The sequence below is a fragment of the Oncorhynchus keta genome, chromosome 3, assembly GCF_023373465.1.
Source record: "Oncorhynchus keta strain PuntledgeMale-10-30-2019 chromosome 3, Oket_V2, whole genome shotgun sequence".
Lineage (NCBI taxonomy): Eukaryota > Metazoa > Chordata > Actinopteri > Salmoniformes > Salmonidae > Oncorhynchus > Oncorhynchus keta.
The window spans coordinates 28683483-28711321 of record NC_068423.1 but is presented as its reverse complement, the minus strand read 5'-3'; the positions used below and the strand labels follow the sequence as shown (position 1 = coordinate 28711321).

The following is a 27839-nucleotide window of genomic DNA, read 5'->3' as shown; positions in this document are numbered from 1 at the left end:
CGTAGAATGTATGCACACATGACTGTAAGTCGCTTTGGATAAAAGCGTCTGCTAAATGGCATATATTATTATTATTATAGATAGTAAAGTAATAAATATATAAACAGGTCATGTGAAATCCAGGTCTGACATCTTTATAATCATTTTGTAGTTAATTCACAGTTGATAAGATATGCTGTTGACCCCCAACAACATAATCCACTTCACCGGGAGCCAGGACTCAATCAAATGTGCGTTGTCGATAAGTGCATTGCACTGTTGACAAACGCACCTTTTCTTAAAGGCACATTTCCCCGACATTAACGGAGATCTCGGTAAACAGTGCGGATGACCACTCAAGCATAAATTACTTTTAAAAGTGCTATGCGTTTGTTGTTGTTGTTGTTTGTTGACAAACACACCTTTGATGGAATCCCAGCCTATTATTAAGAATATTTGTATTTTATTAAGATATGAAATGAATGAACACATTTACATAAAGTAAAACCTGAATTATTACTCAAATACTAGTACAGGTACAGTTGAAGTCGGAAGTTTACATACATTTTAGCCAAATACATTAATTAAACTCAGTTTTTCACAAATTCCTGACATTTAATCATTTAGTAAAAATGTCCTGTCTTAGGTCAGTTCGGATCACCACTTTATTTTAAGAATGTGAAATGTCAGAATAATAGAAGAGAGAATTATTTATTTCAGCTTTTATTTCTTTCATCACATTCCCAGTGTGTCAGAAGTTTACATACACTCAATTACTATTTGGTAGCATTGCCTTGAAATTGTTTCACTTGGGTCAAACGTTTCGGGTAGACTTGCACAAGCTTCCCACAATAAGTTGGGTGAATTTTGGCCCATTCCTCCTGACAGAGCTGGTGTAACTGAGTCAGGTTTATAGGCCTCCTTGCTAGCACACGCTTTTTCAGTTCTGCCCACAAATGTTCTATATGATTGAGGTCAGGGCTTTGTGATGGCCACTCCAATACCTTGACTTTGTTGTCCTTAAGCCATTTTTCCACAACTTTGGAAGTATGCTTGGGGTCATTGTCCATTTGGAAGACCCATTTGCGACCAAGCTTTAACTTCCTGACTGATGTCTTGAGATGTTGCTTCAATATATCCACATAATTTTCCTCCCTCATGAAGCCATCTATTTTGTGAAGTGCACCAGTCCCTCCTGCAGCAAAGCACCCCCACAACATGATGCTACCACCCCCGTGCTTCACGGTTGGGATGGTGTTCTTTGGCTTGCAAGCCTCCCCTTTTTTCCTCCAAACATAACGATGGTCATTATGGCCAAACAGTTCTATTTTTTGTTTCATCAGACCAAAGTATGTTCATCTCCAGGAGACAGAACGCGTCTCCTTCCTGAGCGGTATTACGGCTGCATGGTCCCATGGTGTTTACACTTGGGTACTATTTTCTGAGGTCTTGGCTGATTTCTTTAGATTTTCCCATGATGTCAAGCAAAGAGGCAGTGAGTTTGAAGGTAGACTTTGAAATACATCCACTGATACACCTCCAATTTACTCAAATGATGTCAATTAGCCTATCAGAAGCTTCTAAAGCCACGGCATCATGGAATTTAACCAAGCTGTTTAAAGGCACAGTCAACTTAGTGTAATGTAAGCTTAATGTAAACTTCTGACCCAGTGGAATTGTGAAAGTGAAATAATCTGTAAACAATTGCTGGAAAAAGGACTTGTGTCATGGACAAAGTAGATGTCCTAACCGACTTGCCAAAAGTATAGTTTGTTAACAAGAAATTTGTAGAGTGGTTGAAAAACAAGTTTTAATTACTCCAATCTAAGTGTATGTAAACTTCCGACTTCAACTGTTATAACAAATGACTAAATGAACGAATCCTGTAAACACAGAGGCTGCGTTTAGACAGGCAGCCCAATGTTGATATTTCTTTTCACTAATTGGTCTTTTAACCAATCAGATCACCTCTGAAAAAAGGATTTGACGTAAAAAGATGTGATGTGATTGGTCAAAAGACCTGTCTAAACCCAGCCTAACAGATGTCACTTAAGCCCCATTTAGACCTGGTTCTAACACGCATCCTTTGTCATGATCGTGTCCACGTTCTGATTGTGGCAACATTTTCAGACAGGTGTAGACGGATTAATAAAAGACGCACTGCGATCTGATCTTCCGGACAACGTCCGGAGGTAAGTCGACCATTTAAAATCGTCGGTAGCCCCGCGCCTTCTAAAAATATTTCACAGGCGGCACCATTGACTTACGGCATCAAATTGTGTCTTAATATAAACAAGCAAATACTACTTTGAAAGAACGGCTGTCAGAATCATGAGGACACAGTGATGGAACCCAGGGAATCAAACTGGGCACAATGCGGGACACAGTGGACGGATACGATACATTTTTAATACCATGTGTAGTAGACATATTCTCAGAAAATGTGAGCACAATAAGAATGCGGACAACATCAGGACAAAGGATGCTTGTTAAATGGCACGACGAAAAGGCTAGAGGTACAGCTTAACATCGGGTAGGTAGGCAGGAGCTACTACGGCATAAAACACACAACACACACACGAGGGTTTGGGATCAATTCCACTTCAATTCAGGAAGTAATTGAATCCTGAAAAGACTTAAGTGAAATGGAATTGTCCCCAATTCACACATGTAGGGAACAGAGAAACAGGTCAAAAACGTTTTTATAAACATAATAACAATAACAACAGAGTATTGACGGTTGATCAGACCTATTTTACTGAGATATACACAACACATTAGATGAGCGTCAACTCTTCATTAACCACTGGAGGGGTAAGTGAGCTTAAGGCAAAGGGAAGTGAACCAGGGAAGTCAACTACAGGCCAGGGAAGTCAACTTAAGGCCAAGGAAGTGAACCAGGGAATTCAACTTAAGGCAAAGGGAAGAGAACCAGGGAAGTCAACTAAAGGCCAGGGAAGTCAACTAATGGCAAGGGAAGTCAACTAAAGGCCAGGGAAGTCAACAACAGGCCAGGGAAGTCAACAACAGGCCAGGGAAGTCAACAACAGGCCAGGGAAGTCAACTAAAGGCCAGGGAAGTCAACTACAGGCCAGGGAAGTGAAACAGGGAAGTCAACTGAAGACCAGGGAAGTCAACTAAAGGCCAGGGAAGTCAACTAAAGGCCAGGGAAGTCAACTACAGGCCAGGGAAGTGAACTAAAGGCCAGGGAAGTCAACTAAAGGCCAGGGAAGTCAACAACAGGCCAGGGAAGTCAACTAAAGGCCAGGGAAGTCAACTAAAGGCCAGGGAAGTCAACAACAGGCCAGGGAAGTCAACTAAAGGCCAGGGAAGTCAACTACAGGCCAGGGAAGTGAAACAGGGAAGTCAACTAAAGGCCAGGGAAGTCAACTAAAGGCCAGGGAAGTCAACTAAAGGCCAGGGAAGTCAACTACAGGCCAGGGAAGTGAACTAAAGGCCAGGGAAGTCAACTAAAGGCCAGGGAAGTCAACAACAGGCCAGGGAAGTCAACTAAAGGCCAGGGAAGTCAACGACAGGCCAGGGAAGTCAACAACAGGCCAGGGAAGTCAACTAAAGGCCAGGGAAGTCAACTAAAGGCCAGGGAAGTCAACTAAAGGCCAGGGAAGTCAACAACAGGCCAGGGAAGTCAACTAAAGGCCAGGGAAGTCAACTACAGGCCAGGGAAGTGAACCAGGGAATTCAACTTAAGGCCAGGGAAGTCAACTAAAGGCCAGGGAAGTCAACTAATGGCAAGGGAAGTCAACTAAAGGCCAGGGAAGTCAACAACAGGCCAGGGAAGTCAACAACAGGCCAGGGAAGTCAACAACAGGCCAGGGAAGTCAACTAAAGGCCAGGGAAGTCAACTACAGGCCAGGGAAGTCAACTAAAGGCCAGGGAAGTCAACTAAAGGCCAGGGAAGTCAACTACAGGCCAGGGAAGTCAACAACAGGCCAGGGAAGTCAACCAAAGACCAGGGAAGTCAACAACAGGCCAGGGAAGTCAACTACAGGCCAGGGAAGTGAAACAGGGAAGTCAACTGAAGACCAGGGAAGTCAACTACAGGCCAGGGAAGTCAACTACAGGCCATGGAAGTCAACTAAAGGCCAGGGAAGTCAACTACAGGCCAGGGAAGTCAACTACAGGCCAGGGAAGTGAAACAGGGAAGTCAACTGAAGACCAGGGAAGTCAACTACAGGCCAGGGAAGTGAACCAGGGAATTCAACTTAAGGCCAGGGAAGTCAACTAAAGGCCAGGGAAGTCAACTAATGGCAAGGGAAGTCAACTAAAGGCCAGGGAAGTCAACAACAGGCCAGGGAAGTCAACAACAGGCCAGGGAAGTCAACAACAGGCCAGGGAAGTCAACTAAAGGCCAGGGAAGTCAACTACAGGCCAGGGAAGTCAACTACAGGCCAGGGAAGTCAACTACAGGCCAGGGAAGTCAACTACAGGCCAGGGAAGTCAACAACAGGCCAGGGAAGTCAACCACAGGCCAGGGAAGTCAACAACAGGCCAGGGAAGTCAACTACAGGCCAGGGAAGTGAAACAGGGAAGTCAACTGAAGACCAGGGAAGTCAACTACAGGCCAGGGAAGTCAACTACAGGCCATGGAAGTCAACTAAAGGCCAGGGAAGTCAACTACAGGCCAGGGAAGTCAACTACAGGCCAGGGAAGTGAAACAGGGAAGTCAACTGAAGACCAGGGAAGTCAACTACAGGCCAGGGAAGTGAAACAGGGAAGTCAACAACAGGCCAGGGAAGTCAACTACAGGCCAGGGAAGTCAACTACAGGCCAGGGAAGTCAACTACAGGCCAGGGAAGTGAAACAGGGAAGTCAACTGAAGACCAGGGAAGTGAAACAGGGAAGTCAACTACAGGCCAGGGAAGTCAACAACAGGCCAGGGAAGTCAACTACAGGCCATGGAAGTCAACTAAAGGCCAGGGAAGTCAACTAAAGGCCAGGGAGGTCAACAACAGGCCAGGGAAGTCAACTAAAGGCCAAGGAAGTCAACAACAGGCCATGGAAGTCAACTAAAGGCCAAGGAAGTCAACTACAGGCCAGGGAAGTGAAACAGGGAAGTCAACTACAGGCCATGGAAGTCAACTAAAGGCCAGGGAAGTCAACTAAAGGCCAGGGAAGTCAACTAGAGGCCAGGGAAGTCAACTAAAGGCCAGGGAAGTGAACCAGGGAAGTCAACTACAGGCCAGGGAAGTCAACTAAAGGCCAGGGAAGTCAACTAGAGGCCAGGGAAGTCAACTAAAGGCCAGGGAAGTGAACCAGGGAAGTCAACTACAGGCCAGGGAAGTCAACTAAAGGCCAGGGAGTCAACCAGGGAAATCAACTACAGGCCAGGGAAGTCAACTACAGGCCAGGGAAGTGAACCAGGGAAGTAAACTTAAGGCCAAGGAAGTGAAACAGGGAAGTCAACTAAAGGCCAGGGAAGTCAACTACAGGCCAGGGAGTCAACCAGGGAAATCAACTACAGGCCAGGGAAGTCAACTACAGGCCAGTGAGTCGACTAAAGGCCAGGGAAGCCAACTGAAGACCAGGGAAGTCAACTACAGGCCAGGGAAGTCAACTAAAGGCCAGGGAAGTCAACTACAGCCCAGGGAAGTGAACCAGGGAAGTCAAATTAAGGCCAGGGAAGTGAACCAGGGAAGTCAACTACAGGCCAGGGAAGTCAACTACAGGCCAGGGAATTGAACCAGGGAAGTCAACTACAGGCCAGGGAAGTCAACTACAGGCCAGGGAAGTGAACCAGGGAAGTGAACCAGGGAAGTCAACTAAATACCAGGGAAGTGAAACAGGGAAGTCAACTTAAGGCCAGGGAAGTGAACCAGGGAAGTCAACTGAAGACCAGGGAAGTGAACCAGGGAAGTCAACTTAAGGCCAGGGAAGTCAACTACAGGCCAGAGAAGTGAACCAGAGAAGTCAACTACAGGCCAGGGAAGTGAACCAGGGAAGTGAACGTGACTTCGGGGTGAAGTTTACCCTACTGTAGGTAGATATCTAGGATCAGCTTCCCCTCCCCCAGACCCGACCTTAAACATTAGTGTAGAAAATGCTAAACTGACCCAAGATCAGTGTCTAGAGGGCAACTCCATGAACTTGCGGCCAGATAACGACAGGTTATTATTGCACGCGGCGACAGTAGTACCCGAGGACCTTGCATTTTTCACACAGGTGCTGTGGGTGCTCCTTGCTCTGGTCTGAAACATCTAACCCATCAGGTTTCTCCAGAGGTCTCTACACAGAGAAACACAGGTAACATTAAGCTATTTAAAAACACAGAGAAACACAGGTAACACACTTTACATGAAGCTATTTAAAAAGACAGAGAAACACAGGTAACATTAAGCTATTTAAAACACAGAGAAACACAGGTAACATTAAGCTATTTAAAACACAGAGAAACACAGGTAACATTAAGCTATTTAAAACACAGAGAAACACAGGTAACATTAAGCTATTTAAAACACAGAGAAACACAGGTAACACACTTTACATTAAGCTATTTAAAACACAGAGAAACACAGGTGACATTAAGCTATTTAAAACACAGAGAAACACAGGTGACATTAAGCTATTTAAAACACAGAGAAACACAGGTAACATTAAGCTATTTAAAACACAGAGAAACACAGGTAACATTAAGCTATTTAAAACACAGAGAAACACAGGTAACATTAAGCTATTTAAAACACAGAGAAACACAGGTGACATTAAGCTATTTAAAACACAGTGAAACACAGGTGACATTAAGCTATTTAAAACACAGAGAAACACAGGTGACATTAAGCTATTTAAAACACAGAGAAACACAGGTGACATTAAGCTATTTAAAACACAGAGAAACACAGGTAACATTAAGCTATTTAAAACACAGAGAAACACAGGTGACATTAAGCTATTTAAAACACAGAGAAACACAGGTGACATTAAGCTATTTAAAACACAGAGAAACACAGGTAACATTAAGCTATTTAAAACACAGAGAAACACAGGTAACATTAAGCTATTTAAAACACAGAGAAACACAGGTGACATTAAGCTATTTAAAACACAGAGAAACACAGGTGACATTAAGCTATTTAAAACACAGAGAAACACAGGTGACATTAAGCTATTTAAAACACAGAGAAACACAGGTGACATTAAGCTATTTAAAACACAGAGAAACACAGGTAACATTAAGCTATTTAAAACACAGAGAAACACAGGTAACATTAAGCTATTTAAAACACAGAGAAACACAGGTAACATTAAGCTATTTAAAACACAGAGAAACACAGGTAACATTAAGCTATTTAAAACACAGAGAAACACAGGTAACATTAAGCTATTTAAAACACAGAGAAACACAGGTAACATTAAGCTATTTAAAACACAGAGAAACACAGGTAACATTAAGCTATTTAAAACACAGAGAAACACAGGTAACATTAAGCTATTTAAAACACAGAGAAACACAGGTGACATTAAGCTATTTAAAACACAGAGAAACACAGGTAACACACTTTACATTAAGCTATTTAAAACACAGAGAAACACAGGTGACATTAAGCTATTTAAAACACAGAGAAACACAGGTAACACACTTTACATTAAGCTATTTAAAACACAGAGAAACACAGGTGACATTAAGCTATTTAAAACACAGAGAAACACAGGTAACATTAAGCTATTTAAAACACAGAGAAACACAGGTAACATTAAGCTATTTAAAACACAGAGAAACACAGGTAACATTAAGCTATTTAAAACACAGAGAAACACAGGTAACATTAAGCTATTTAAAACACAGAGAAACACAGGTAACATTAAGCTATTTAAAACACAGAGAAACACAGGTAACATTAAGCTATTTAAAACACAGAGAAACACAGGTAACATTAAGCTATTTAAAACACAGAGAAACACAGGTGACATTAAGCTATTTAAAACACAGAGAAACACAGGTAACACACTTTACATTAAGCTATTTAAAACACAGAGAAACACAGGTGACATTAAGCTATTTAAAACACAGAGAAACACAGGTAACACACTTTACATTAAGCTATTTAAAACACAGAGAAACACAGGTGACATTAAGCTATTTAAAACACAGAGAAACACAGGTAACATTAAGCTATTTAAAACACAGAGAAACACAGGTAACATTAAGCTATTTAAAACACAGAGAAACACAGGTAACATTAAGCTATTTAAAACACAGAGAAACACAGAGAAACACAGGTAACATTAAGCTATTTAAAACACAGAGAAACACAGGTAACATTAAGCTATTTAAACCACAGAGAAACACAGAGAAACACAGGTAACATTAAGCTATTTAAAACACAGAGAAACACAGGTAACATTAAGCTATTTAAAACACAGAGAAACACAGGTAACATTAAGCTATTTAAAACACAGAGAAACACAGGTAACATTAAGCTATTTAAAACACAGAGAAACACAGAGAAACACAGGTAACATTAAGCTATTTAAAACACAGAGAAACACAGGTAACATTAAGCTATTTAAAACACAGAGAAACACAGGTAACATTAAGCTATTTAAAACACAGAGAAACACAGGTAACATTAAGCTATTTAAAACACAGAGAAACACAGGTAACATTAAGCTATTTAAAACACAGAGAAACACAGAGAAACACAGGTAACATTAAGCTATTTAAAACACAGAGAAACACAGGTAACATTAAGCTATTTAAAACACAGAGAAACACAGAGAAACACAGGTAACATTAAGCTATTTAAAACACAGAGAAACACAGAGAAACACAGGTAACATTAAGCTATTTAAAACACAGAGAAACACAGGTAACATTAAGCTATTTAAAACACAGAGAAACACAGGTAACATTAAGCTATTTAAAACACAGAGAAACACAGGTAACATTAAGCTATTTAAAACACAGAGAAACACAGGTAACATTAAGCTATTTAAAACACAGAGAAACACAGGTAACATTAAGCTATTTAAAACACAGAGAAACACAGGTGACATTAAGCTATTTAAAACACAGAGAAACACAGGTAACACACTTTACATTAAGCTATTTAAAACACAGAGAAACACAGGTGACATTAAGCTATTTAAAACACAGAGAAACACAGGTAACACACTTTACATTAAGCTATTTAAAACACAGAGAAACACAGGTGACATTAAGCTATTTAAAACACAGAGAAACACAGGTAACATTAAGCTATTTAAAACACAGAGAAACACAGAGAAACACAGGTAACATTAAGCTATTTAAAACACAGAGAAACACAGGTAACATTAAGCTATTTAAAACACAGAGAAACACAGAGAAACACAGGTAACATTAAGCTATTTAAAACACAGAGAAACACAGGTAACATTAAGCTATTTAAAACACAGAGAAACACAGAGAAACACAGGTAACATTAAGCTATTTAAAACACCTTTTATGTATCCAGGTTCCATTGACGTCAGAGGATCTCTTTTACAAGGGAGTGGCCACCAATATTTATTTTAATTTTTTTCTCCCCAATTTCGTGGTATCCAATTGTTAGTAGTTACTATCTTGTCTCATCGCTACAACTCCCGTACGGGCTCGGGAGAGACGAAGGTCGAGAGTCATGCGTCCGCCGAAACACAACCCAACCAAGCCGCACTGCTTCTTAACACAGCGCGCATCCAACCCGGAAGCCAGCCGGAAGCCAGCCGCACCAATGTGTGAGGAAACACCGTACACCTAGCGACCTGGTCAGCGTGCACTGCGCCCGGCACGCCACAGGAGTCACTAGTGTGCGATGAGACAAGGATATCCCTACCGGCCAAACCCTCCCTAACTCAGACGACGCTGGCCCAATTGTGCATCTCTCCATGGACCTCCCGGTCGCGGCCTGCTGCGACAGAGCCTGGCCTCGAACCCAGAGTCTCTGGTGGCGCAACTAGCACTGCGATGCAGTGCCTTAGACTACTGCGCCACCCGGGAGGCCCGGCCACCGATATTTATAGGGTTTATAAAACGGTTAATTATTAGTTTATAATGTTTATAAATCAGTAATAAACACTTCAAAGTTACACAATCAGTTGAAATAATGTCCTTGAGACAATAGAACAATTGGATGGAGGTAGGTAATGGAAGCCTGGTCTTATATGTAGGCCTATATGCAAGACAACACAAACAGATCTGGGACCAGGCTAATATCATGGATAATAAACCAAATGGAAGTATTCACCTGCTTGTGAGGGTAAACGTTGATGTGGCACTTGATACATTCTTGTCCCATGTTGGCCCAGGAGTTCCCACTCATCCACTTCCTCTTGCATTTAGGGCACTTGTATTCCCCGAAACATCTCTTCTTGCCCTGATATGGGGTCTGGCCTTCCCCTTTCGGCCGAGCCTGGAGACAAAGCATATAGAAGCATTGCACTGAATTTACAGATGAAACAACATCAAATGGTCATATTTAATTTTAGTATACAGAGAGAAGTCTCTGTGCTCAGCAGGCCCTCTACATCCAGGTGCTGCTTTTGGCAGATACAGCAAGTACCCAGAAAAACAGTGTAAAAAACTGCAAACTGTTAAAAAAAAAAAACGCAGACCGACCTTCACTTCTATTTATTTGTAATTTGCCGTGAATCAACTAACAATGTTTCACATACGACTTTCTTCGGTGTCACTGAATGACAGTGGCATTACGACAACTGACGTTACGACAACTGACGTTACGACCACTGACAAGGGTCTTACATTTTAGCAGCCACTCTTATCCAGAGTGACTCGTAGGAAAGTTAAGTGCCTTGCTCAAGAGCACATCAACATATTTTTCGCCTAGTCGGGTCAGGGATTCCAACCAGCGACATTTCAGTTTCTGGCCCAAATCGCTTAACCGCTACCTGCTATCTTGACTCTAGGTGACGTGACGACCACTGACCACTGGTCTTGACTCCAGGTGGGTCTTGGCTCTAGGTGGGTCTTGACTCTAGGTGGGTCTTGACTCTAGGTGGGTCTTGACTCAGGTCTTGACGTCTAGGTGGGTCTTGACCAGGTGGGTCTTGACCACTGGTCTTGACTCTAGGTGGGTCTTGTGACGTTACGACCACTGACCACTGGTCTTGACTCTAGGTGGGTCTTGACTCTAGGTGGGTCTTGACTCTAGGTGGGTCTTGACTCTAGGTGACGTTACGACCACTGACCACGGTCTTGACTCTAGGTGGGTCTTGACTCTAGGTGGGTCTTGACTCCAGGTGACGTTACGACCACTGACCACGGTCTTGACTCTAGGTGGGTCTTGACTCTAGGTGGGTCTTGACTCTAGGTGAGGTGGGTCGTTACGACCACTGACCACTGGTCTTGACTCTAGGTGGGTCTTGACTCTAGGTGGGTCTTGGCTCTAGGTGGGTCTTGACTCTAGGTGGGTCTTGACTCCAGGTGGGTCTTGGCTCTAGGTGGGTCTTGACTCTAGGTGGGTCTTGACTCTAGGTGACATTACGACCACTGACCACTGGTCTTGACTCTAGGTGGGTCTTGACTCTAGGTGGGTCTTGGCTCTAGGTGGGTCTTGACTCTAGGTGGGTCTTGACTCTAGGTGACATTACGACCACTGACCACTGGTCTTGACTCTAGGTGGGTCTTGACTCTAGGTGGGTCTTGACTCTAGGTGGGTCTTGGCTCTAGGTGGGTCTTGACTCCAGGTGACGTTACGACCACTGACCACGGTCTTGACTCTAGGTGACGTTACGACCACTGACCACTGGTCTTGACTCTAGGTGGGTCTTGACTCTAGGTGGGTCTTGACTCTAGGTGACGTTACGACCACTGACCACTGGTCTTGACTCTAGGTGGGTCTTGACTCTAGGTGGGTCTTGACTCTAGGTGGGTCTTAACTCTAGGTGACGTGACGACCACTGACTGCGGTCTTGACTCTAAGTGGGTCTTGATTCTAGGTGGGTCTTGGCTCTAGGTGGGTCTTGGCTCTAGGTGACGTTACGACCACTGACCACTGGTCTTGACTCTTGGTCCACATATTGTATATTTAGAAATACCTTACATTGCCAAATACACATAATGTGTATCAATCCAATAGCCTCCTATCACTTTAGCAGGGAGGGATAACATATTGGGTTTCTCAACTTTAGCAGGAGGAGATAACATATTGTGTTTCTCAACTTTAGCAGGGAGGAGATAACATATTGGGTTTCTCGACTTTAGCAGGGAGGAGATAACATATTGTGTTTCTCGACTTTAGCAGGGAGGAGATAACATATTGGGTTTCTGTGGAGCATTGCCAGCTCAAATCACTGAAGCAGAATTATGAACAGATTTGATAACAGCCTCGTCGGTGGTTAAGATGAAGGGAAAAGCAGTTCATAATCACATTGAATGTTGGTCTAAGTTTCTGTCAAACTGCATAATGAGAAATAAGGCAGTATCCCCGATGGACCACTATTCACTATATAGATCACTACTTCTGACCAGAGTCCTATGGACCCCTATTCACTATATAGAGCACTAATTCTGACCAGAGTCCTATGGACCCCTATTCACTATATAGATCACTACTTCTGACCAGAGTCCTATGGACCCCTATTCACTATATAGATCACTACTTCTGACCAGAGTCCTATGGACCCCTATTCACTATATAGAACACTACTCAAAGTGAGTTCTTATAGAACAAGAAGTGAGTTCCAATAGAACAAGGAGTGAGTTCCAATAGAACAAGAAGTGAGTTCCTATAGAACATGAAGTGAGTTCCTATAGAACATGAAGTGAGTTCTTATAGAACAAGGAGTGAGTTCCAATAGAACAAGGAGTGAGTTCCAAAAGAACAAGAAGTGAGTTCCTATAGAACAAGGAGTGAGTTCCAATAGAACAAGGAGTGAGTTCCAAAAGAACATGAAGTGAGTTCCTATAGAACATGAAGTGAGTTCCTATAGAACATGAAGTGAGTTCCTATAGAACATGAAGTGAGTTCCTATAGAACATGAAGTGAGTTCCAATAGAACAAGGAGTGAGTTCCTATAGAACATGAAGTGAGTTCCTATAGAACATGAAGTGAGTTCCTATAGAACATGAAGTGAGTTCCTATAGAACATGAAGTGAGTTCCTATAGAACATGAAGTGAGTTCCTATAGAACATGAAGTGAGTTCCAATAGAACAAGGAGTGAGTTCCTATAGAACATGAAGTGAGTTCCTATAGAACATGAAGTGAGTTCCAATAGAACATGAAGTGAGTTCCTATAGAACATGAAGTGAGTTCCTATAGAACATGAAGTGAGTTCCAATAGAACATGAAGTGAGTTCCTATAGAACATGAAGTGAGTTCCTATAGAACATGAAGTGAGTTCCTATAGAACATGAAGTGAGTTCCAATAGAACATGAAGTGAGTTCCTATAGAACATGAAGTGAGTTCCAAAAGAACAAGGAGTGAGTTCCAATAGAACATGAAGTGAGTTCTTATAGAACATGAAGTGAGTTCCTATAGAACATGAAGTGAGTTCCAAAAGAACAAGGAGTGAGTTCCAAAAGAACATGAAGTGAGTTCCAATAGAACATGAAGTGAGTTCCTATAGAACATGAAGTGAGTTCCAATAGAACATGAAGTGAGTTCCAAAAGAACAAGGAAGTGAGTTCCAAAAGAACATGAAGTGAGTTCCAATAGAACATGAAGTGAGTTCCTATAGAACATGAAGTGAGTTCCAATAGAACATGAAGTGAGTTCCAAAGAACAAGAAGTGAGTTCCTATAGAACATGAAGTGAGTTCCAAAAGAACATGAAGTGAGTTCCAAAAGAACATGAAGTGAGTTCCTATAGAACATGAAGTGAGTTCCTATAGAACATGAAGTGAGTTCCAATAGAACATGAAGTGAGTTCCAATAGAACATGAAGTGAGTTCCAATAGAACATGAAGTGAGTTCCTATAGAACATGAAGTGAGTTCCAATAGAACATGAAGTGAGTTCCAATAGAACATGAAGTGAGTTCCTATAGAACATGAAGTGAGTTCCAATAGAACATGAAGTGAGTTCCAAAAGAACAAGGAGTGAGTTCCAAAGAACATGAAGTGAGTTCCAATAGAACATGAAGTGAGTTCTTATAGAACATGAAGTGAGTTCCAATAGAACATGAAGTGAGTTCCAAAAGAACATGAAGTGAGTTCCAAAAGAACATGAAGTGAGTTCCAATAGAACATGAAGTGAGTTCCTATAGAACATGAAGTGAGTTCCAAAAGAACAAGGAGTGAGTTCCAAAAGAACATGAAGTGAGTTCCAATAGAACATGAAGTGAGTTCCTATAGAACATGAAGTGAGTTCCAAAAGAACATGAAGTGAGTTCCAAAAGAACATGAAGTGAGTTCCAATAGAACATGAAGTGAGTTCCTATAGAACATGAAGTGAGTTCCAATAGAACATGAAGTGAGTTCCAAAAGAACAAGGAGTGAGTTCCAAAAGAACATGAAGTGAGTTCCAAAGAACATGAAGTGAGTTCCAATAGAACATGAAGTGAGTTCTTATAGAACATGAAGTGAGTTCCAATAGAACATGAAGTGAGTTCCTATAGAACATGAAGTGAGTTCCAAAAGAACAAGGAGTGAGTTCCAAAAGAACATGAAGTGAGTTCCAAAAGAACATGAAGTGAGTTCCAATAGAACATGAAGTGAGTTCCTATAGAACATGAAGTGAGTTCCAATAGAACATGAAGTGAGTTCCAAAAGAACAAGGAGTGAGTTCCAAAAGAACATGAAGTGAGTTCCAATAGAACATGAAGTGAGTTCCTATAGAACATGAAGTGAGTTCCAATAGAACATGAAGTGAGTTCCAAAAGAACAAGGAGTGAGTTCCAAAAGAACATGAAGTGAGTTCCAATAGAACATGAAGTGAGTTCCAAAAGAACATGAAGTGAGTTCCAATAGAACATGAAGTGAGTTCCTATAGAACATGAAGTGAGTTCCAATAGAACATGAAGTGAGTTCCAAAAGAACAAGGAGTGAGTTCCAAAAGAACATGAAGTGAGTTCCAATAGAACATGAAGTGAGTTCCTATAGAACATGAAGTGAGTTCCAATAGAACATGAAGTGAGTTCCAAAAGAACAAGGAGTGAGTTCCAAAAGAACATGAAGTGAGTTCCTATAGAACATGAAGTGAGTTCCAATAGAACATGAAGTGAGTTCCAAAAGAACAAGGAGTGAGTTCCAAAAGAACATGAAGTGAGTTCCAAAGAACAAGGAGTGAGTTCCAAAAGAACATGAAGTGAGTTCCAATAGAACATGAAGTGAGTTCCTATAGAACATGAAGTGAGTTCCAATAGAACATGAAGTGAGTTCCAAAAGAACAAGGAGTGAGTTCCAAAAGAACATGAAGTGAGTTCCAATAGAACATGAAGTGAGTTCCTATAGAACATGAAGTGAGTTCCAAAAGAACAAGGAGTGAGTTCCAAAAGAACATGAAGTGAGTTCCAATAGAACATGAAGTGAGTTCCTATAGAACATGAAGTGAGTTCCAAAAGAACAAGGAGTGAGTTCCAAAAGAACATGAAGTGAGTTCCAATAGAACATGAAGTGAGTTCCTATAGAACATGAAGTGAGTTCCAATAGAACATGAAGTGAGTTCCAAAAGAACATGAAGTGAGTTCCAAAAGAACATGAAGTGAGTTCCAATAGAACATGAAGTGAGTTCCTATAGAACATGAAGTGAGTTCCAATAGAACATGAAGTGAGTTCCAAAAGAACATGAAGTGAGTTCCTATAGAACATGAAGTGAGTTCCAAAAGAACAAGGAGTGAGTTCCAAAAGAACATGAAGTGAGTTCCAATAGAACATGAAGTGAGTTCCTATAGAACATGAAGTGAGTTCCAATAGAACATGAAGTGAGTTCCAAAAGAACATGAAGTGAGTTCCAATAGAACATGAAGTGAGTTCCTATAGAACATGAAGTGAGTTCCAAAAGAACATGAAGTGAGTTCCAATAGAACATGAAGTGAGTTCCTATAGAACATGAAGTGAGTTCCAATAGAACATGAAGTGAGTTCCAAAAGAACAAGGAGTGAGTTCCAAAAGAACATGAAGTGAGTTCCAATAGAACATGAAGTGAGTTCTTATAGAACATGAAGTGAGTTCCAATAGAACATGAAGTGAGTTCCAAAAGAACAAGGAGTGAGTTCCAAAAGAACATGAAGTGAGTTCCAATAGAACATGAAGTGAGTTCCTATAGAACATGAAGTGAGTTCCAAAAGAACAAGGAGTGAGTTCCAAAAGAACATGAAGTGAGTTCCAATAGAACATGAAGTGAGTTCCTATAGAACATGAAGTGAGTTCCAAAAGAACATGAAGTGAGTTCCAAAAGAACATGAAGTGAGTTCCAATAGAACATGAAGTGAGTTCCTATAGAACATGAAGTGAGTTCCAATAGAACATGAAGTGAGTTCCAAAAGAACAAGGAGTGAGTTCCAAAAGAACATGAAGTGAGTTCCAAAAGAACATGAAGTGAGTTCCAATAGAACATGAAGTGAGTTCCAATAGAACATGAAGTGAGTTCCAATAGAACATGAAGTGAGTTCCTATAGAACATGAAGTGAGTTCCAAAAGAACAAGGAGTGAGTTCCAAAAGAACATGAAGTGAGTTCCAATAGAACATGAAGTGAGTTCCAATAGAACATGAAGTGAGTTCTTATAGAACATGAAGTGAGTTCCTATAGAACATGAAGTGAGTTCCAAAAGAACAAGGAGTGAGTTCCAAAAGAACATGAAGTGAGTTCCAATAGAACATGAAGTGAGTTCCTATAGAACATGAAGTGAGTTCCAATAGAACATGAAGTGAGTTCCAAAAGAACAAGGAGTGAGTTCCAAAGAACATGAAGTGAGTTCCTATAGAACATGAAGTGAGTTCCTATAGAACATGAAGTGAGTTCCAATAGAACATGAAGTGAGTTCCTATAGAACATGAAGTGAGTTCCAATAGAACATGAAGTGAGTTCCAAAAGAACAAGGAGTGAGTTCCAAAAGAACATGAAGTGAGTTCCAATAGAACATGAAGTGAGTTCCTATAGAACATGAAGTGAGTTCCAATAGAACATGAAGTGAGTTCCAAAAGAACAAGGAGTGAGTTCCAATAGAACATGAAGTGAGTTCCAATAGAACATGAAGTGAGTTCCAATAGAACATGAAGTGAGTTCCAAAAGAACAAGGAGTGAGTTCCAAAAGAACATGAAGTGAGTTCCAATAGAACATGAAGTGAGTTCCAAAAGAACATGAAGTGAGTTCCAATAGAACATGAAGTGAGTTCTTATAGAACATGAAGTGAGTTCCTATAGAACATGAAGTGAGTTCCAAAAGAACAAGGAGTGAGTTCCAAAAGAACATGAAGTGAGTTCCAATAGAACATGAAGTGAGTTCCTATAGAACATGAAGTGAGTTCCAAAAGAACAAGGAGTGAGTTCCAAAAGAACATGAAGTGAGTTCCAATAGAACATGAAGTGAGTTCCTATAGAACATGAAGTGAGTTCCAAAAGAACAAGGAGTGAGTTCCAAAAGAACATGAAGTGAGTTCCAATAGAACATGAAGTGAGTTCTTATAGAACATGAAGTGAGTTCCAATAGAACATGAAGTGAGTTCCAAAAGAACAAGGAGTGAGTTCCAAAAGAACATGAAGTGAGTTCCAATAGAACATGAAGTGAGTTCCTATAGAACATGAAGTGAGTTCCAATAGAACATGAAGTGAGTTCCAAAAGAACAAGGAGTGAGTTCCAAAAGAACATGAAGTGAGTTCCAATAGAACATGAAGTGAGTTCTTATAGAACATGAAGTGAGTTCCAATAGAACATGAAGTGAGTTCCAAAAGAACAAGGAGTGAGTTCCAAAAGAACATGAAGTGAGTTCCAATAGAACATGAAGTGAGTTCCAATAGAACATGAAGTGAGTTCCAATAGAACATGAAGTGAGTTCCTATAGAACATGAAGTGAGTTCCAAAAGAACAAGGAGTGAGTTCCAAAAGAACATGAAGTGAGTTCCAATAGAACATGAAGTGAGTTCCAATAGAACATGAAGTGAGTTCCAAAAGAACATGAAGTGAGTTCCAATAGAACATGAAGTGAGTTCCTATAGAACATGAAGTGAGTTCCAAAAGAACAAGGAGTGAGTTCCAATAGAACATGAAGTGAGTTCCAAAAGAACAAGGAGTGAGTTCCAAAAGAACATGAAGTGAGTTCCAATAGAACATGAAGTGAGTTCCTATAGAACATGAAGTGAGTTCCAATAGAACATGAAGTGAGTTCCAATAGAACATGAAGTGAGTTCCAATAGAACATGAAGTGAGTTCCTATAGAACATGAAGTGAGTTCCAATAGAACATGAAGTGAGTTCCTATAGAACATGAAGTGAGTTCCAAAAGAACAAGGAGTGAGTTCCAAAAGAACATGAAGTGAGTTCCAATAGAACATGAAGTGAGTTCTTATAGAACATGAAGTGAGTTCCAATAGAACATGAAGTGAGTTCCAAAAGAACATGAAGTGAGTTCCAATAGAACATGAAGTGAGTTCCTATAGAACATGAAGTGAGTTCCTATAGAACATGAAGTGAGTTCCTATAGAACATGAAGTGAGTTCCTATAGAACATGAAGTGAGTTCCAATAGAACATGAAGTGAGTTCCTATAGAACATGAAGTGAGTTCCTATAGAACATGAAGTGAGTTCCAATAGAACATGAAGTGAGTTCCTATAGAACATGAAGTGAGTTCCAATAGAACATGAAGTGAGTTCCAATAGAACAAGGAGTTAGTTCCTATAGAACATGAAGTGAGTTCCTATAGAACAAGGAGTGAGTTCCTATAGAACATGAAGTGAGTTCCTATAGAACATGAAGTGAGTTCCAATAGAACATGAAGTGAGTTCCTATAGAACAAGGAGTGAGTTCCTATAGAACATGAAGTGAGTTCCTATAGAACAAGGAGTGAGTTCCTATAGAACATGAAGTGAGTTCCTATAGAACAAGGAGTGAGTTCCTATAGAACATGAAGTGAGTTCCTATTGAATATGAAGTGAGGTCCTATTGAACATGAAGTGAGTTCCTATAGAACATGAAGTGAGTTCCTATAGAACATGAAGTGAGTTCCTATAGAACATGAAGTGAGTTCCTATAGAACATGAAGTGAGTTCCTATAGAACATGAAGTGAGTTCCTATAGAACATGAAGTGAGTTCCTATAGAACATGAAGTGAGTTCCTATAGAGCATGAAGTGAGTTCCTATAGAACATGAAGTGAGTTCCTATAGAACATGAAGTGAGTTCCTATAGAACATGAAGTGAGTTCCTATAGAACATGAAGTGAGTTCCTATTGAACATGAAGTGAGTTCCTATAGAACATGAAGTGAGTTCCTATAGAACATGAAGTGAGTTCCTATAGAACATGAAGTGAGTTCCTATAGAACATGAAGTGAGTTCCTATTGAACATGAAGTGAGTTCTTATAGAACATGAAGTGAGTTCCTATAGAACAAGGAGTGAGTTCCTATAGAACATGAAGTGAGTTCCTATAGAACATGAAGTGAGTTCCTATTGAACATGAAGTGAGTTCCTATAGAACATGAAGTGAGTTCCTATTGAACATGAAGTGAGTTCCTATAGAACATGAAGTGAGTTCCAATAGAACAAGGAGTGAGTTCCAATAGAACATGAAGTGAGTTCCTATAGAACATGAATTGAGTTCCTATAGAACATGAAGTGAGTTCCTATTGAACATGAAGTGAGTTCTTATAGAACATGAAGTGAGTTCCTATAGAACATGAAGTGAGTTCCTATAGAACATGAAGTGAGTTCCTATAGAACATGAAGTGAGTTCCTATAGAACATGAAGTGAGTTCCTATAGAACATGAAGTGAGTTCCTATTGAACATGAAGTGAGTTCCTATAGAACATGAAGTGAGTTCCTATAGAACATGAAGTGAGTTCCTATTGAACATGAAGTGAGTTCCTATAGAACATGAAGTGAGTTCCTATAGAACATGAAGTGAGTTCCTATAGAACATGAAGTGAGTTCCTATAGAACATGAAGTGAGTTCCTATAGAACATGAAGTGAGTTCCTATAGAACATGAAGTGAGTTCCTATAGAACATGAAGTGAGTTCCTATAGAACATGAAGTGAGTTCCTATAGAACATGAAGTGAGTTCCTATAGAACATGAAGTGAGTTCCTATAGAACATGAAGTGAGTTCCTATAGAACATGAAGTGAGTTCCTATAGAACATGAAGTGAGTTCCTATAGAACATGAAGTGAGTTCCTATAGAACATGAAGTGAGTTCCTATAGAACATGAAGTGAGTTCCTATAGAACATGAAGTGAGTTCCAATAGAACATGAAGTGAGTTACTATAGAACATGAAGTGAGTTCCTATAGAACATGAAGTGAGTTCCAATAGAACATGAAGTGAGTTCCTACAGAACATGAAGTGAGTTCCAATAGAACATGAAGTGAGTTCCAATAGAACATGAAGTGAGTTCTTATAGAACATGAAGTGAGTTCCAATAGAACATGAAGTGAGTTCCAAAAGAACAAGGAGTGAGTTCCAAAAGAACATGAAGTGAGTTCCAATAGAACATGAAGTGAGTTCCAATAGAACATGAAGTGAGTTCCTATAGAACATGAAGTGAGTTCCTATAGAACAAGGAGTGAGTTCCTATTGAACATGAAGTGAGTTCCAATAGAACATGAAGTGAGTTCCTATAGAACATGAAGTGAGTTCCTATAGAACATGAAGTGAGTTCCTATAGAACATGAAGTGAGTTCCTATAGAACATGAAGTGAGTTCCTATAGAACATGAAGTGAGTTCCTATTGAACATGAAGTGAGTTCCTATAGAACATGAAGTGAGTTCCTATAGAACATGAAGTGAGTTCCTATAGAACATGAAGTGAGTTCCTATTGAACATGAAGTGAGTTCCTATAGAACATGAAGTGAGTTCCTATAGAACATGAAGTCAGTTCCTATAGAACATGAAGTGAGTTCCTATAGAACATGAAGTGAGTTCCTATAGAACATGAAGTGAGTTCCTATAGAACATGAAGTGAGTTCCTATAGAACATGAAGTGAGTTCCTATAGAACATGAAGTGAGTTCCTATAGAACATGAAGTGAGTTCCTATAGAACATGAAGTGAGTTCCTATAGAACATGAAGTGAGTTCCTATAGAACATGAAGTGAGTTCCTATAGAACATGAAGTGAGTTCCTATAGAACATGAAGTGAGTTCCTATAGAACATGAAGTGAGTTCCTATAGAACATGAAGTGAGTTCCTATTGAACATGAAGTGAGTTCTTATAGAACATGAAGTGAGTTCCTATAGAACAAGGAGTGAGTTCCTATAGAACATGAAGTGAGTTCCTATAGAACATGAAGTGAGTTCCTATTGAACATGAAGTGAGTTCCTATAGAACATGAAGTGAGTTCCTATTGAACATGAAGTGAGTTCCTATAGAACATGAAGTGAGTTCCAATAGAACAAGGAGTGAGTTCCAATAGAACATGAAGTGAGTTCCTATAGAACATGAATTGAGTTCCTATAGAACATGAAGTGAGTTCCTATTGAACATGAAGTGAGTTCTTATAGAACATGAAGTGAGTTCCTATAGAACATGAAGTGAGTTCCTATAGAACATGAAGTGAGTTCCTATAGAACATGAAGTGAGTTCCTATAGAACATGAAGTGAGTTCCTATAGAACATGAAGTGAGTTCCTATTGAACATGAAGTGAGTTCCTATAGAACATGAAGTGAGTTCCTATAGAACATGAAGTGAGTTCCTATTGAACATGAAGTGAGTTCCTATAGAACATGAAGTGAGTTCCTATAGAACATGAAGTGAGTTCCTATAGAACATGAAGTGAGTTCCTATAGAACATGAAGTGAGTTCCTATAGAACATGAAGTGAGTTCCTATAGAACATGAAGTGAGTTCCTATAGAACATGAAGTGAGTTCCTATAGAACATGAAGTGAGTTCCTATAGAACATGAAGTGAGTTCCTATAGAACATGAAGTGAGTTCCTATAGAACATGAAGTGAGTTCCTATAGAACATGAAGTGAGTTCCTATAGAACATGAAGTGAGTTCCTATAGAACATGAAGTGAGTTCCTATAGAACATGAAGTGAGTTCCTATAGAACATGAAGTGAGTTCCTATAGAACATGAAGTGAGTTCCAATAGAACATGAAGTGAGTTCCTATAGAACATGAAGTGAGTTCCTATAGAACATGAAGTGAGTTCCAATAGAACATGAAGTGAGTTCCAATAGAACATGAAGTGAGTTCCAATAGAACATGAAGTGAGTTCCAATAGAACATGAAGTGAGTTCCAATAGAACATGAAGTGAGTTCCAATAGAACATGAAGTGAGTTCCAATAGAACATGAAGTGAGTTCCAATAGAACATGAAGTGAGTTCCTATAGAACATGAAGTGAGTTCCAATAGAACATGAAGTGAGTTCCAATAGAACATGAAGTGAGTTCCTATAGAACAAGGAGTGAGTTCCTATTGAACATGAAGTGAGTTCCAATAGAACATGAAGTGAGTTCCTATAGAACATGAAGTGAGTTCCTATAGAACATGAAGTGAGTTCCTATAGAACATGAAGTGAGTTCCTATAGAACATGAAGTGAGTTCCTATAGAACATGAAGTGAGTTCCTATTGAACATGAAGTGAGTTCCTATAGAACATGAAGTGAGTTCCTATAGAACATGAAGTGAGTTCCTATAGAACATGAAGTGAGTTCCTATTGAACATGAAGTGAGTTCCTATAGAACATGAAGTGAGTTCCTATAGAACATGAAGTCAGTTCCTATAGAACATGAAGTGAGTTCCTATAGAGCATGAAGTGAGTTCCTATAGAACATGAAGTGAGTTCCTATAGAACATGAAGTGAGTTCCTATAGAACATGAAGTGAGTTCCTATAGAACATGAAGTGAGTTCCTATAGAACATGAAGTGAGTTCCTATAGAACATGAAGTGAGTTCCTATAGAACATGGAGTGAGTTCCTATAGAACATGAAGTGAGTTCCTATAGAACATGAAGTGAGTTCCTATAGAACATGAAGTGAGTTCCTATAGAACATGAAGTGAGTTCCAATAGAACATGAAGTGAGTTCCTATTGACCATGAAGTGAGTTCCTATAGAACATGAAGTGAGTTCCAATAGAACATAAAGTGAATTCCTATAGAACATGTAGTTCTCTAGTTCTATGGAGTGTTCTATGGTCCAGCTATGCTCCCTGAGGAGCATAGCGGAGGCCCAGCCCAGTGATGGACCAATCACAGCCCTCCTCCTCTACAGGACACATACCTCAGCCTCTCTGTCATCCTTCCCTCCCAGCTGGCCTCTGTCGGCCAATCAGGACTTGGGGTGGGGGAGGGGGGAGGAAATCAACCCCAGATGAGCTTCACTCCACTTGTATAACTGGAGAAAAATCCTAAACCCAACATAAAGAAATTATTTCAACATCGACTGGTTTAAATTAAAAACACCTCTTTGGAGGTTAAAGGAGGTTGGGGCAACCAGCCAAATGACATTGATCTGTTGTCATTAGGACTCCCTCAGAGCAGAGACAAACCTTTCTAGGAATGAATATGAGTGTTGGCTTTTCTGCAGCCATGTATCACAGTAACAGTGAATATATTTCAAAATGTGATTAAATACATTGTACCCAACTTTTTCAATACATTTATCCATCCAACACTTTGCATTCCATATCCAAACTCCAAGAAGAGTCCCCTTGTTGTTCTGATGCCAGGCGCTGTCTGTAGTTAGTGATGATGGCCTGTATCCTATCTCACCACTCTCTCATCAGCCCAGTTACAGTCTGCGTCCCAAATGGTACCGTATCCCCTATTTAGGCCACTACTTTTGACAGATAGGGAATTTGGAGGGAATAGGGTTCCATTTGGAGGGAATAGGGTTCCATTTGGAGGGAATAGGGTACCATTTGGAGGGAATAGGGTTCCATTTGGAGGGAATAGGGTTCCATTTGGAGGGAATAGGGTTCCATTTGAGGGAATAGGGTTCCATTTGGAGGGAATAGGGTTCCATTTGGAGGGAATAGGGTTCCATTTGGAGGGAATAGGGTTGATTTGGAAGGAATAGGGTTGATTTGGAAGGAATAGGGTTCATTTGGGAGGAATAGGGTTCATTTGGAGGGAATAGGGTTCCATTAGGAGGGAATAGGGTTCATTTGGGAGGAATAGGATTCATTTGGAGGGAATAGGGTTGATTTGGAAGGAATAGGGTTCATTTGGGAGGAATAGGGTTGATTTGGGAGGAATAGGGTTCATTTGGGAGGAATAGGGTTCATTTGGGTGGAATAGGGTTCATTTGGGTGGAATAGGGTTGATTTGGGAGGAATAGGGTTCATTTGGGAGGAATAGGGTTCATTTGGGTGGAATAGGGTTCATTTGGGTGTAATAGGGTTGATTTGCAGGGAATATGATTCATTTGGGAGGAATAGGGTTCATTTGGGAGGAATGGGGTTCATTTGGAGGGAATAGGGTTCATTTGGGAGGAATATGGTTCATTTGGGAGGAATAGGGTTCATTTGGGTGGAATAGGGTTCATTTGGGTGTAATAGGGTTGATTTGCAGGGAATATGATTCATTTGGGAGGAATAGGGTTAATTTGGGAGGAATAGGGTTAATTTGGGAGGAATAGGGTTCATTTGGGTGGAATAGGGTTCATTTGGGTGTAATAGGGTTGATTTGCAGGGAATATGATTCATTTGGGAGGAATAGGGTTCATTTGGGAGGAATGGGGTTCATTTGGAGGGAATAGGGTTCATTTGGGAGGAATATGGTTAATTTGGAGGGAATAGGGTTCATTTGGGAGGAATAGGGTTCATGTGGGAGGAATAGGGTTCATTTGGGAGGAATAGGGTTCATTTGGAAGGAATAGGGTTCATGTGGGAGGAATAAGGTTCATTTGGGAGGAATAGGGTTGATTTGGAGGAATAGGGTTCCATTTGGAGGAATAGGGTTCCATTTGGAGGGAATAGGGTTCATTTGGGAGGAATAGGGTTAATTTGGGAGGAATAGGGTTCATTTGGAGGGAATAGGGTTCATTTGGGAGGAATAGGGTTCATTTGGGAGGAATAGGGTTCATTTGGGAGGAATAGGGTTCATTTGGGAGGAATAGGGTTCATTTGGGAGGAATAGGGTTCATTTGGAGGGAATAGGGTTCATTTGGGAGGAATAGGGTTCATTTGGGAGGAATAGGGTTCATTTGGAGGGAATAGGGTTCATTTGGAGGGAATAGGGTTCATTTGGGACAGCCCAGAGAGAGAGAAAGAGCCGTGATCTTCCTGCTGCCGGAGGAAACAGCTTTCCCTCCACACAGCAAAACACACAGTGTCACACATATGGTGTCAAAGAGCACTGCACACTTCACCGTTTCCACCCGGTCCAACGAAGCGCATGGCACGGCCAGGGACAACTGATGAAAGACGCACAAAAGCTGACAAGAGACAATCTCTTCAAATGTCCTGAGAGCAATCGGATGGCTACAGTGTTCTATAACCTGTGTAGGGTAAATTAAGATCTCCTCAAACAGTAGCTAAGGTTTCCATCCAATTAGCGACAGATTTTCATGCAAATATTCAAGAATATGCTCATTTCCCCACCTGTGGTGTGTTTCTACCAAGCGGACTTGTTGGACGATGTAGTGAACACAGAATGTACTTTTTCGCTTAAGTTTTCAACTCTACTGAGAGTTTTGTCACAAACACTGTTGCGTTAAATCGGTCTACTCTGGTCTTGGCACGTGTGCTCTAGCCAACAGCTCACAGATACAGTAGGCTGTGAGGGTAGGCTACTCTACATGATGAGATTATTATGGATAAGAGCGAGAATTTTATTTGTCAAAATGGCAGCCAAGCATCGATCATCGTGTCACCATGAATAAGAACCTGGATATTTATTGTAAATCAGCATCAAACTCGTCACCGTAAACTTTCACCCCCCTGTGAAGTTCATCATAACTTATTTCATCTGTAGTCTAATAAACTGCATGGTTTCCTGAGTCCTAGTGGGACGACCACACAACAGATCTGTAGTCTAATAAACTGCATGGTTTCCTGAGTCCTAGTGGGACGACCACACAACAGATCTGTAGCCTAATAAACTGCGTGGTTTCCTGAGTCCTAGTGGGACGACCACACAACACATCTGTAGTCTAATAAACTGCATGGTTTCCTGAGTCCTAGTGGGACGACCACACAACAGATCTGTAGCCTAATAAACTGCATGGTTTCCTGAGTCCTAGTGGGACGACCACACAACAGATCTGTAGCCTAATAAACTGCATGGTTTCCTGAGTCCTAGTGGGACGACCACACAACACATCTGTAGTCTAATAAACTGCATGGTTTCCTGAGTCCTAGTGGGACGACCACACAACAGATCTGTAGTCTAATAAACTGCATGGTTTCCTGAGTCGTAGTGGGACGACCACACAACACATCTGTAGTCTAATAAACTGCATGGTTTCCTGAGTCCTAGTGGGACGACCACACAACACATCTGTAGTCTAATAAACTGCATGGTTTCCTGAGTCCTAGTGGGACGACCACACAACAGATCTGTAGCCTAATAAACTGCATGGTTTCCTGAGTCCTAGTGGGACGACCACACAACAGATCTGTAGTCTAATAAACTGCATGGTTTCCTGAGTCCTAGTGGGACGAACACACAAAAGATCTGTAGTCTAATAAACTGCATGGTTTCCTGTGTCCTAGTGGGACGACCACACAACAGATCTGTAGTCTAATAAACTGCATGGTTTCCTGTGTCCTAGTGGGACGACCACATGATAAACAACAGATCTGTAGCCTAATAAACTGCATGGTTTCCTGAGTCCTAGTGGGACGACCACACAACAGATCTGTAGCCTAATAAACTGCGTGGTTTCCTGAGTCGTAGTGGGACGACCACACAACGGATCTGTAGCCTAATAAACTGTATGGTTTCCTGAGTCCTAGTGGGACGACCACACAACGGATCTGTAGCCTAATAAACTGCATGGTTTCCTGAGTCTAGTGGGTCTCGACCACACAACAGATCTGTAGCCTAATAAACTGCATGGTTTCCTGAGTCCTAGTGTACCACACAACAGATCTGTAGCCTAATAAACTGCATGGTTTCTGAAACAACGACCACACAACAGATCTGTAGTCTAATAAACTGCCTGGTTTCCTGAGTCCTAGTGGGAACCACACAACAGATCTGTAGCCTAATAAACTGCATGGTTTCCTGAGCACCCTTAGTGGGACGACCACACAACACATCTGTAGTCTAATAAACTGCATGGTTTCCTGAGTCGTAGTGGGACGACCACACAACAGATCTGTAGCCTAATAAACTGCATGGTTTCCTGAGTCGTAGTGGGACGACCACACAACAGATCTGTAGCCTAATAAACTGCATGGTTTCCTGAGTCTAGTGGGACGACCACACAACAGATCTGTAGCCTAATAAACTGCATGGACTGGTTTGGGACACCACACAACAGATCTGTAGCCTAATAAACTGCATGGTTTCCTGAGTCGTAGTGGGACGACCACACAACAGATCTGAGCCTAATAAACTGCATGGTTTCCTGAGTCCTAGTGGGACGACCACACAACAGATCTGTAGTCTAATAAACTGCGTGGTTTCCTAAAACCACACAACAGATCTGTAGCCTAATAAACTGCATGGTTTCCTGAGTCCTAGTGGGAAATAACACACAACAGATCTGTAGTCTAATAAACTGCATGGTTTCCTGTGTCCTAGTGGGACGACTGCAGCAAACACAACAGATCTGTAGTCTAATAAACTGCATGGTTTCCTGAGTCCTAGTGGGAC

General features: G+C 40.9%; 1 protein-coding gene across 1 annotated transcript in view; it reads right to left on the bottom strand.

The window, feature by feature from the left end:
- Nucleotides 1–420: 420 nt before the first annotated feature.
- The window catches only part of LOC127915475 (zinc finger CCHC domain-containing protein 24-like), a 46147-nt gene continuing 18728 nt past the window's right edge, over nucleotides 421–27839 (bottom strand). The window contains exons 3-4 of the mRNA XM_052495660.1: nucleotides 10200–10364; nucleotides 421–6222 (exon numbers count right to left, since the gene is read on the bottom strand). Of these exons, the coding sequence (XP_052351620.1) occupies nucleotides 6109–6222; nucleotides 10200–10364 (279 nt within the window). The 3' untranslated portion in view covers nucleotides 421–6108. The remainder of the gene's footprint in view (nucleotides 6223–10199; nucleotides 10365–27839) is intronic.